A 12,500-nucleotide genomic window follows, 5' to 3' on the forward strand; every position below is an offset into this window, starting at 1 on the left:
TCCCCCCCCTCCACCCCTTCCACCCCCTCCTCCCCCACCTCAACCCCTTCCACCCCCTCCTCCCCCACCTCAACCCCTTCCACCCCCTCCTCCCCCACCTCAACCCCTTCCACCCCCTCCTCCCCCACCTCAACCCCTTCCACCCCCTCCTCCCCCACCTCAACCCCTTCCCTTCCACCCCCTCCTCCCCCCCCTCCTCCCTCTCCTCCCCCGAGCAGGCTCGCTGGACCTGTCGCTGTCTAAAAAGATCGGGCTGCGCGCTATAGCCTACTACCTGACGACGACCGTGTCCGCCGTCATCCTGGGCATCATCCTGGTGGTGAGCATCCACCCGGGCAAAGGCAACGACGACGACATCACCAAGGCGGGGGAGGCCAAGGCGTCATACACGCCTGACCTGCTCATGGATCTGCCCAGGTGAGTGACGAGGCTGGCGCCGGCGACGGACGGCCTGCGCTGCTCATCGCTCCTGCCAAGCGTCGCCGCGATTCTTTCTCTTTTCTGGTGTAGTTATTGACTGGATAGAGATAGGGAGACGTCGCGGCTTTTACTTCTTAATTCTAGTTTAGTTTTATTTATTTATTTTATTTACTTATATATATATATATATATATATATATATATATATGTGTGTGTGTGTGTGTGTGTGTGTGTGTGTATGTGTGTATATATATACATATATACATATATACATATATATATATATATATATATATATATATATATATATATATATATATATATATATATATATATAGTAGGAGTTATGTTATGCTACGTGTTTTTTTATTATTTTTTTACCTTAGTTTCGTTTTGGGAAGGGGAGGGGGTTTAGAGTTTAGAGGTTAGATCAGTGTTAAGCCATTATTAGATGCCATTGCAAGGCTTGAAGAGGTCACTTAATGATCTTTATTTCCAAGGCCTTTTTCAGTATGAAGGGGTCAAGTGAGGCTAAGTGTTCGTGCAAGGGTTAGCTTAGGAATGTCATCCAAAGATCACACGAAAAAACTTCAAAGTAAATCAGACTCAGGATCTGGTGTCTATTCGTATTTATCTTTCTCCACCTATCTATCTAGCTATATATCTATATATCATTCTCTCTCTCACTCTCATTCTCATTCTAATAATCAATCGCACTCTACATCGGTCGATCTGTCTATCTATCTACCAATCTATCTATTTCCCCTTTTCTCTACCAAACCCTATCTCTCCCTCTCTTGCTCTTCCATAGCATTCTCCACTCCTGGGGTTTAAAATGAGATCATGATTATTTGAAATTGCATGACGGATTCATGCAGTGGCAAAGACCAAGACTTAGGGATAGACTAAAGCTTGGCCCGGACAAATTAAAGATAATCGGGAAGTTAAGGAACTCACGATTTTAAGGACATATAGATATATAGACAGATAAATAGATGCTTTATATCTAGATAGGTAGATAGATTTAGACAAGGGAGAGAGAGAGAGAAAGAGAGAGCGTGTGTGTGTGTGTAAGCGAGCGCATTCTTATTCTTACTCAGCACGGATTCCCATTCCATTTCGCAGGAACCTCTTCCCGCCGAACCTGATCCAAGCCTGCTTCGAAACGGTAAGTGTCGAATCCCCTTCTGCGATCCCCGAATTCGCAGGGAAGACTCTCGGGGGAGGGGGGGGGTACCTGTGAATTTGAATCTTATTTTGCCTTTAAGACCGGACTGCCTGTTTTATCCTGTGGTTGGATGAGTGGGAGACCTGCATTTTTATTGCGTGTGGCTATGTGTGTGTGTGTGTGTGTGCGCGCGCGCATGCGCGCGTACTGGTGTGCGTGTAGGCGTGTGTGCGTGCTTGTGGGAGGTTATTTTCTGGGACTCGAATGCAGAAGCAAAAGATTTGTATTACACTACAGCCTTCTCGACCTTTCTGGAGTGTTTAATCTGCCGACTCAAAGACCGTCTATTTTAGTTCTTTCTTCCCTTCTCTCTGTATCAAGGTATATGTTTGTTTGTTTTCTTTTTCGTTAACAGTTACCTTCTCGAACGCGCTTGGTTTTCAGAATGTAATCCATATTTCATGTCAAATGATTCCTGATCCCTTACACGTTGTCAAGGGAGTCCCGAAGCCTCTTTCCTTCCCTTCCTCGTCTTCGATCGCCTCACGAGGGATCCTTCGCGGGCTCAGCAAAACGGCATCACCTCAGATAGGTAGATAGAGATAGGGAGATAGATGCACCCTTCCCCCCTCTCGTTATTCCCTTGCTACCTGCCTCGATTTTTAGTGCCCCTTCTCTTCTGGCCACCGTCGTGCGTTCGTAATAGCTAGGTTTCCCTCTCTTGACATGTCGCTTTCTTCTCTCCTATTTCCCCGCCTCTCTCTTTCCCCGTTTTCATATCTTCATGTCTCTTTTTTCTCTTTTATTTCATATCTCCCATTTCTTCTTGATTCTCCACGCCCACTCTCTTTTCATTCTCTGTCTAGAATGTAACCGACATAGTTTTGTAATGCCGCTTTGATCGAAATGTAAAGTGGCGTCTTAAAGAAAGAATGTGGACGGTTTCACTAAGAGTTATGATGATAATCATAATAATGACAGTGATGATCATAATAGTGATACTGATGACGGAGCCTAGGGCAAAGAGCGCTTCCAAGCCGCCTGTGTCGCCGCAGCCGTTCAGTCGCTCGATACACAAACGGCGTCTCCCTCAAGGCAAGGAAGGCACGCAGGCACCGCCGCTGAGCCCTCTCGGGGGAAAGTTATTCTGCTCACGAAGCATCCCCGGGGCGGTCACACACTCGCTCATCCACGATTTCCTTCTGAGAAAAAAAAAAAAACAAAAAAAAAAAAAAACAAAGAGAGAGAGAGAGGGTGGAGGGTGGAGGGTGGAGAGAGGATACACGTAAGTGAGGTTGAGGATATGGGCATATCATGAGAGGCCCCGCCCCCTACTCCATAAAGTCAGAGGTATCCAATTAAGATCCTGTACCAATGGAAATACGAGAAAGGGGAAACAACTACTCTGAAGCAGAGAGGCAGAGAGCGAGGGAGGGAGAGAGAGAGAGAGAGAGAGAGAGAGAGAGAGAGAGAGAGAGAGAGAGAGAGAGAGAGAGAGAGAGAGAGAGGGAGGGGGGGCAAAAATGGCTTTAATATTCATCTCTATTGCTCTCCTCCTCCCCTCCTCCTCCACCCACCCACCCACCCTCTCCCTCTCCCTCTCTCCCGCCTCCTCGATCCCCTCAGCGCACAAGGAGAAAGGCGAAAATGCAGTTTGGTTTTGAGCGCAACTTGATTTTCCGGTTGTGGCTCCGGGGCGGGAGGGGTGGGGGAGGAGAGGACGTGGTGGAAAGAGAGGGGGAAGGGAGGGGAGAAAGGGGGAAGAGGAGGCCCGCCTGTGGATCCAGAATGGAGGGAGTTGGGGAGGGAAAGCAAGAGGGGGAGAGGGAAGGTGAGCAGTGGGAGGGAGGAAAGAGGGAGGGAAGATGGGGGGAGCTCTGTTTCGAGAGGGGGAGAAGTATCATGTCTAAAGCCGTAAAAAGGACTGACATTGCGTATGGAGGAGAGGCTACGAGGCGGCAGTTATAGGATGAGTTTATTTGATAGATGTCGGGAAGGGATTTGGAGAACATAGAGCTCAAGAGAGAGGGGGAGCTTGGGAGTTTGAGAGCTTGGGAGGGAGTGAGAGTGTAAGAGAGAGAGGGGGAAGAGAGACAGAGAGGAGAGAGAGAGAGAGAGAGAGAGAGATCTGTATGACTGCATTTTATTATTATTACTACCATGGTAGTGAGAGGAGCATCAACAAGCCAACGAAGCAAACAGCTTAACGAGATGAGTAAGTGATCCCCCCACGGCTCACCTCGATGACTCAATATTTACTCACCACGCCCAACCGCCCTTCTTTACTCACGAAGGGGCAGGGGATCCATGTAGGGCAGTAGGAGGGGAAGTAGGGTTCACTTATGTTGGTTTTATTCCATTTAATCTCATGTTCGCGGAGATCTTTCCAATCATATCGCATTTTATAGATAGTTTAGCTCACATGTTTTTTGTAGCATTCAGCATATCTCATAAAACATTAAATACTCCATTCGGCCTTTCTGGATCGAAGCCGCGTGTATAAACTGTTGCTCACGATGGTCTAGAAGCCCCATTTCATATATTTGGAGCATCTCGAGAAAGAGCAATATTCTCCGATACACTTAGAGACGACTTCCAATTGATTAGACGTCGAGTGAAGCAAGATCGGCATTGGGAAGATCTCGACGGGAAACCCAGTCGGATCCGCCTCCACTTGAGCCTCGACGACCTGTTTCCGACACTTGGCCATCATTGCTCTCGGTTTTGCCTTTTTGTTTGTTTGTTTATTTCCCTTTTATGTGGTATTTCATTTTACTCATATTTATATTTATTATTATTTATATCTATTTCGAGTTTTCTTTTGTAACCCCTTCTCCTCCCCCTTTCTCTAAACACTGAAGGCAGTCATGGCAATAACCCAAAGACCCAGGGACGCTTTGTGTGTTTCCCTTGGTCCAACACAGTCGCAGCGATCGAAAAAGACATAGAAGGCGAGCACTTCCTCCCTCGGCGAGAATATAGTACCCATGGCACCGGTCGCACCTACGCATGCCTTTGGGGAGTGCCAAGGGGAGATAGACCCCGGGGTGGAGGGCAGTCCTTCGATCAGTGATGCCACATCGCGACAAATTCCTCTCACATACGCTGGTAGCGAGCGCTATGGGTTCTGAAGAGCGGCGGGGGACTATTTTTGGAGAGGGCTTTTAGTGACGCTCGGGCGAACCGGCGAAAGAAGCGAAGAAGGAGGAGAAGGAGAAGTAAAAGAAGGGAGGAAGGGCGAGGTAGGGAAGGGAATGTGGGAGGAAGAAACAGGAAAGGATTGAAGGAGGAGGGGAGGCAGGAAGAGGGAGGGAGAGAGAGAGAGAGAGAGAGAGAGAGAGAGAGAGAGAGAGAGAGAGAGAGAGAGAGAGAGAGAGAGAGAGAGAGAGAGAGTAATCATTTGATTACGAGAAATACGATGGGAAAGAGACTTTATCCGTATTTGCAAACGGACAGACACCCAGACAAAAAGATATATGGATAATAAGATGAGTAATTCTGAAACAGAGAAGTTGATTAAAATGAGGGAGTTTCTCTGCGGGACACTGACAGCCATTTCCCTTTGCAGCACAAGACGAGCATCGTGAAGCCAGTCCTGGAGCCCAATGACTCAAGTGAGTAGGATTCGCTTTCTTCGAAGTGCAAAGTGTCATGAGCGGGATTATCATCATCACAGTTGATATTCAAAGTTCCTCTTTACCGCCATTTCTAATGCCAAAATACCTTCTGTGGAACTGACTCACCTGGATCAAGATTGGTATTACGGATGTTGTGTATGTGTGTGTGTTTGTTTGTCTTTTTTTCTTCTGGAACTGCATTTCAGTTCAGTCAATTCATAACTAAAACTATCCTTAACATATTTTGCAGTTTTCATGTTAATGTCCAATTCTAAAATCACTTTCACCCATTCTACGAAAGAGAGAGAGAGAGAGAGAGAGAGAGAGAGAGAGAGAGAATCCAGAACATGTTCAAAGATACGATTCAGCGTGAGAGAATGTGAAAACGCGAGCCACGGAGAGCCCACAACCTGCGTCCTTCCTGTGCCTATAACTCTTTTGAAAAAAGTGTCACAAGGACCCGGGCGTGACTCCTTACCACGCCTCGTCGCCACGTCGTGACCCGTGCTACTCCGAAGGGCTTCCGTAGTCTTATCGCTGGGAGTTTCTATTCTAACTGCGGGTTAGGAAGAAACTGCTTTACAAGGGAACAATGCAGATAGATATAAAGGGCAGAAAAAAACAATCAATACATCGGTTATGATGATGATAATGATACTAATGATAATAGTGATGATAATGATGATAGTGATTATAATGAAAATAATAATGATGATAATAATGGTAATAGCAATAATGATGGTGATAATGGTAATGATAGTAATAATGACAATAGTAAGACTAGTAACTTGTATTGAATATATAATAGAAACGTCACCTGCTTATTGCAGTTGTGTATTGCATGTCAGTGCACCGGATGCATTCTCCTTTGTAGCGTTTCTAGATTACTTGCACGTCGTATGAACTAAAGTATAGTCGCAAGTAAGAATCTAGTACCTGCAAATATTAGTCAAATGTACATACCGTGCCCTAGGCCGCGTCCCTCATTAGTAGGTGTTCGAGCCAGCAGGTGGCACAGCGTCTCTCTAGAGGCACAGCAGCCCTTCCGTGGCATTTGGCTCTCAGCAGATCATGCAGCATCTCGCTGATCGGCATTCAACCTCCGCAGGTGGCACTAGAGCCACCCGTTATGAAACTCGACCCATAGCAGATGGTGCTCTGCCTCGGCAGATGGTGGTTCACCTTGGCCGATGGGCGTGTAACGCGACTCCCGCGGCTTTCCCCGTTTGCGTCGAGAGCCTCGCCTTCCCACACTTGTCTCCCAAAGCGAAGACGGAGGCGACAACTGCGCGCTCTTCTTACGCCGGCAGATGTTGCCCGTCTCGGATTACTCCGCGAAGGCTTTTTCCTCCGCCTGCAGCGGAGACCAGGGGTAAATCATGGGCGATTAATCCCCGGTGGTTGGTGACAGCTGTATTTTAAGTAGGAAATGTAAAAGAATTTATGAATTGAAAAGTTTATTCATATTTTCTCATGGTCTTAAGGACCACGTCGACTTGTCATGTCAACCCACACTGAAGTGTTACCCAATCCTACTTCATGAGTCTTAATGGCATTATGTCTACCGGAAGTACTGTAAACATATTAAGAACGATGCGCATTTGTTTCGTTTTTGCCTTATAGGATAATAAAGAAATTTGAAAGTCGAGTTTCATGGCGCTTAATAAGACTGCCCATTCACTTGTCAAGAAGCTTTTCCCACAAGTATCATGTGTCACATGAGCGTGTCTTTGTTTGCTTTGTTTAGGGCGCCATTCTTAGCGACAGGAAGTGTGTGCGATCTATTTTTCTTTCAAATCGCCTCTCTTTGAGAACTGCGAGTGTGTGCATGTGTTGAGACTAATGTGCAGAGTCCTCGTGGGCCCCGCCGCCGTGCGTAAGGTCAGCGCCGGAATTGCCTCGATGAGCGAGGTCTCTTGCATGCACGAGGTCCTCTTGCCTCGTTGCGAGGGGCCGTTTACTCACGTCTCATTGCTTTTCAGGGATAGACCGATGGGAGGAAAAGTATAATTGGACCCGGAATGACAGCACAGCCTGTAAGTAGCGTGTATGGTGCCGACCAGTGCCAAGCCTCACTGTTTCACTGCTGCTGCACCTCTGGCCATTACTACTGCTCTTGTCGCACCGCTGTTGCTACACAGGGACATCCCTCACTCATTCACTCACTGCGGATTGAGTATCATATTTTGTCCAGAGGATTGAAATCGTCAGTGATGAAAGAATGAGGGGTGTCCGCGTCAGTGTTCATTATTTGTTTCAGTGTTTGGTGGTCCCGGGAATTCTGTGGTGGTGGAACTTTTCCTAATGGTGACTCTTCCCTTCCAGGTTGCTTGTTTAATGTACTCGCCACTGAGGGCTCAAGGGCACCTTCGGGAGGGATGCTATTTATATGGTGCTTCGGTGTCTTGTATATTGCTCCAAATTGTTAATGGCATTCCATGTCACTTCACTTCACTCGGTCTGCTCTCTTTGTGGATTTTGGTGTCCGTATAAAGTGCGATTTTCCGCAAGTCTGAAGGTTCACGTCGAAATCCATGTCGAATCCTCAACCTCACCTAACCTGGTTTGAAGAAGTCCTAATCGGGAAAATAAAACTAACTTATTAACGTACGCACTAACTCATTCAACAACCTGAACCTTCGGAACACCGGTATGTTGATTTGACCCCGAAGTTGAAACGAGGTCATATTTACATCACTTCCCAATTTTCCGCCCTTCTCTCCTTACTCTCCCTTTGCGTATTTGTCCCGAGCAATATCGCAGATTCAGCATCCAGTTACAAAGTTGCACCTTAGCTGGGAGGCATTTCCACGTCCTCGGTATTTGTTTCATATATTGACACGTTTATGCAGTATTTCAGTTTATCAGTTCAGTGAAAGCAACTTTGTAATTCGATGAGGAAAGATATTGCGCAGGGAAAAAGATGTCCGGCCATTCTAAGCGCTTCCCCCTAACCTGCTTTACAGGATTACTTGAATACAACGTAACGGAAGCTTGGAGTAAGTACTTTGGGACATCTCCGTGTTATAATTGCTTGTTAGGTGTATTGTAGATGGTTCCTTCTGATACTGAGATTTGCATAGTGTGTAAAATGAAATGACCTTTAAGGTGTTTTGAATCTGTGGGCTTGAGAATCCGTTACTCTCAAAGGTCACAGGGAATGCAGTCACATGTCTTTCCCTTGACCGAGATTCTTGACTCAACGTTAGCCTGTGATTCACGCTGGTATATTGGGTTCTCTTCCCTTGTCTTGCACCTCATGGAATGCAGCCTCTGTGAAGTCACTTCGCGTCACGTAAGCTGGCATTTCGAAAAAGGAATATATAGTGACACCTTTTATCTCTTTATAGTCTATGCACAGCACAACCTGTAGCACTTCACTACACAGTAATGGTCACACTGTTCATATGGAATCTAGGTTGTTAGCATTAAAGGCATTTTTGACCATTAGATTTCTATAAAGAGATACATAACTACCCATGCACTTGCTTTTTATACCCATCAGAAGACAATGTATATGCGCATTATAAAGTAAAAGAAATTAATCAGCTTTAAGCTAGTAATTTTAAATGTTGAATTATACACTCATTCGCAACATAGCAAGGTCACCCAACCAAGAAAACACCATGCAACATCTGATGTTGTAGAGGATATGGCCAGAATGCATGAAGACCTAGTACACGCAGCTAGAGACTTGTGATCCCCGTCTCACCCGCTCCCCTCCTCCTGCACTGCACCCAGCCCAGCCAGGCCCGTTCGCCTGTCACTGCGAAGTTAATGACCATCTAGTATGCATGTAGTGGAAAGCGATCAAGCCACCCTCCCCTCCCCCTCCCCCCCTCCCTCCCTCCTCCCTCAACCCCTGTGCATCCTCCCAAGCAGGAATGTTGTCCCCAGGCTCGTAAATGCGAAGAGTGACAGGTGTATGTCACCTCCTGTGGAATGTTGAGCAGACCGCCTCTTAGAGCGACCCCTCTTGTCCCTCTTAGATATAGTGCGCTCTAAGATTTCCGACAGCAGTTTTGTGCTATGTTATTCAGCAAGGAGTTAGGTTAGCGTCAAACAGATTTTCAGAAAAATTGCTGTAAATATGATTATTTTTATAGATAGAATGCAGTTTTCGCAGCCCTTATTATATCGTGACTAATATTGCATCTTTCATTCATACTTAGCCAGTTACCGTTTCATTATCACTGTAGGTATTCTATACATTCTAGAATCACTGAATGAAGTTAGTCACATCTGACCTTTCGGTATTATACACCATGGAATGTCCAGATAGGTTTATTTTCTCATTCCAAAGCTAAGGCCAGTGACCAAACCCTTGCACGCTTGTTCTGGTGACGGCCGCCCGCCCCGCCCCGCCCCCTGTGGGTAGCTTGCTTGACTCTGTCGCTCTCCCCCAGTGCTCCCCAAGGAGGAATGGGACATCAAGATGGAGCACTCGCGCGCCCTCAACATCATGGGCCTCGTGAGCTTCGCCACAGTGCTCGGCCTCGCGCTGTCGAAGCTCGGTCCCAAGGGCAAGCCTCTCCTGGACATGTTCCACTCGCTCTCCGACGCCTCCATGGTCATCACCTCCTGGCTCATCTGGTCAGTCGAAGCACCAGCGGTTCAGATCTTTGCAGGGGGAATAAACCAGCGTACAGTTGGAGTTTCCTTCAGCATAGATAAGTGAAGATATAGATAGATAGATAGATATGAGTATGCATATATATAATATATACATGTGTGTGTGTGTGTGTGTGTGTGTAATATGATCCGTATCCCACAGGATTTCGCCCATCGGTATCCTGTTCCTGGTGGCGTCCATGATGATTGAGATGGAGGACTTCAGCGTCATGCTCGGCCAGCTGGGCCTGTACTTCGGCACGGTCGTCCTGGGCATCTTCATCCACGGCCTGATCGTCCTTCCCACCATCTACACGCTGCTCACGAGACGCCTGCCCTTCCGCTTCCTGGCCAACATGACCCAGGCTTACATCACGGCCTTCGCTACTGCTTCCAGGCGAGTGCCATGACCTCGAGAACCAATCGCCATGCACACACGGCTTTGCACTCGTGAACATCTCGCCAGGATTTATGTACTTGTCACAAATGCATAACTTTGTTGTAAAATACACGAGGTAGGTTTTGATCTAGTACTAATGAATGAAAATCCAACTTCAGCTCAGGAACTCTGCCTGTGACCTTCCAATGTCTCGAGGAAAAGAACAAGATCGACACGCGTGTGACCCGCTTCGTCATCCCCATCGGAGCCACCATCAACATGGACGGCACGGCCCTGTACGAGGCAGTGGCCGCCATTTTCATCGCACAAGTCAGAGGCATGGCACTCACGATTGGCCAGATCGTTGCTATTAGGTAAGCTTTTCGGTGGTCGACAATATGAACTGGAACAATGTGCGGCGTCCTTGTATTACAAATTCTATGGCCAAATAGAATATTTAGTTGATTAAAATGAGTTTTACGAGTCTTGGATGAAAAATATTACGCCACCCGTCTAAATGGATCTGTTTCCTCAACAGTATCACAGCCACTGCAGCAGCTATTGGAGCAGCAGGTATCCCACAGGCTGGTTTGGTTACCATGGTAATGGTGCTTGATGTAGTGGGGCTCCCAGCTGAGGACATCACTCTTATCATTGCTGTTGATTGGCTGCTGTGAGTCCGACTTGCACTGTTCTGTCAGCTTTTATTTTTTTACATTTTCTACATAATGGACAAATATTAATAATAGGCATTATAAAGCAGTAAATCTACCATTGTTATAAAACTGTTGTTGTTTTTTACATATTTTATTGCAAAACACCATTCTTGAAATATAGTTATGATGATACTTTTCAGAAGAAAAAAATCTTGTGGTATTTTACTCCTTCATATTACTCTTTTGTACATGATGTTTAATATTAATAGTTCAGGAGGTCCTTTGACAAGAGAAGATAACACAATTCTCATTTACCTAATTGGGCCATTTCTAAATTTGAAACCTAAATGACCGGTGTTTTCTTGCTTTCCAGCGACCGATTCCGTACCTTGATGAACGTCCTCGGAGACAGCATTGGCGCCGGAATCGTGTACGAGCTGAGCAAGAAGGAACTAGAGAAAATGGGAAACGTTAATGCCAACGGAGACGTGGAAAGGCCATCCAACGAAATCGCTATGGACACAGTAGAGTCAAGCAAAATGTGAGATTTTGCGCATGCTAAAGCCCAGGTAGATATAACATGTCCCAGCTCTGCTGTTCCTCTCACCTCCAGGCCACAGGACACCACCTGTGGCCCACCAAAGGAACCTAGGAAGAGCTAGACAAAATCAACATCTTCCCAACATGAAACACTTTTGTAGACTGGTGTTCCAAAGAAGGTGCACAATGACCCCAAAATACAAGAGAAGGTTCAGAGTGCCCTCTCTTGGCTCTCCACAAAATTCAGGTACCCTTTTTAGGGAGCCACACTTCAAAATGTATAGTTGAGGTTATGATATTAGAGATTTTGTAATATAGGAGGCAAAATGCCCTTGGGTTTATATCTGAATAATGATTGCAGTATCTAAGACTTCCATATTGTATAATTATAAGAATTCAACAAAAAATCTTCTTAGATAGGATTACTGTTAATTTGTTTGACGTGTGGTACATGAAGAAGAGTATTCAGTAGTTTTTCCACATTAATGCATTATTCATGACCAGATTGTTGTGCAGTATTGCCAGTGATTTTTATTTTTTGATTTTATTAATATGGTGCTTTATTCACAGGTTCTGTATGTTATTTCCCATCACACAACCATTTTTGTAAAGTTCATTTTACGTTTACTTACATTCTCCACAATCATTAATATGTATGTATGATTTCACATGATATATCGGTTATTGTATGTGTACGATAACGACTTTGAACCTTCTGTTAATTTGTGAATGTTTTCATTCACTGGCAAGTGAAATCATATCATTGTTTTAGCACAAAACCAGAGCACAACCGTTGTACATAAAGTAAGTGCATTTATTGTACATCAAATGACAATATTGATAGAGATAGTATTTGGTATTGTATAGAGCAGTTTTGTAATCGTTGTCTTGTTGGAAAGTCTACAGATATATATTTGTTGTAAAGTAGTGGAGTCGACCTCCATGGCTGTCTGTGTTGATGTCAGATGTCAAAAACATGGTTTCCTTTTTCATTTTAAATGGTTAGATAAGAGAAGATTGTCATTTTTATGTAAGTACAGGGTTTAAGATCTTGGAAAAATAGTTTAATTAAAAAAGGAATAAGTTTATATAGACATATGTGTTTTTGG

At 45.4% G+C, this 12,500-nt stretch overlaps 1 protein-coding gene across 8 annotated transcripts in view; it reads left to right on the forward strand.

The window, feature by feature from the left end:
* Nucleotides 1–12,500, forward strand: part of LOC122248481 (excitatory amino acid transporter 3) — a 76,992-nt gene that overhangs the window by 62,858 nt on the left and 1,634 nt on the right. For 4 of the 8 annotated variants that reach the window (XM_043008505.2, XM_043008508.2, XM_043008507.2 and 1 more), the window contains exons 4-12: nucleotides 219–417; nucleotides 1,546–1,588; nucleotides 5,157–5,202; nucleotides 7,188–7,241; nucleotides 9,612–9,798; nucleotides 9,980–10,213; nucleotides 10,375–10,569; nucleotides 10,734–10,868; nucleotides 11,225–12,500. The exon at nucleotides 11,225–12,500 is cut by the window's right edge and continues 1,634 nt beyond it. In XM_043008505.2, the coding sequence (XP_042864439.1) occupies nucleotides 219–417; nucleotides 1,546–1,588; nucleotides 5,157–5,202; nucleotides 7,188–7,241; nucleotides 9,612–9,798; nucleotides 9,980–10,213; nucleotides 10,375–10,569; nucleotides 10,734–10,868; nucleotides 11,225–11,396 (1,265 nt within the window). In that variant the 3' untranslated portion in view covers nucleotides 11,397–12,500. The remainder of the gene's footprint in view (nucleotides 1–218; nucleotides 418–1,545; nucleotides 1,589–5,156; nucleotides 5,203–7,187; nucleotides 7,242–9,611; nucleotides 9,799–9,979; nucleotides 10,214–10,374; nucleotides 10,570–10,733; nucleotides 10,869–11,224) is intronic. The other 4 variants (XM_086543413.1, XM_086543416.1, XM_086543415.1 and 1 more) reach the window with 1 other exon arrangement.

Source organism: Penaeus japonicus, unplaced genomic scaffold, assembly GCF_977035675.1.
Source record: "Penaeus japonicus unplaced genomic scaffold, GWHDUDI00000001_assembly GWHDUDI00000013, whole genome shotgun sequence".
In the NCBI taxonomy this organism is placed as follows: Eukaryota; Metazoa; Arthropoda; class Malacostraca; order Decapoda; family Penaeidae; genus Penaeus; species Penaeus japonicus.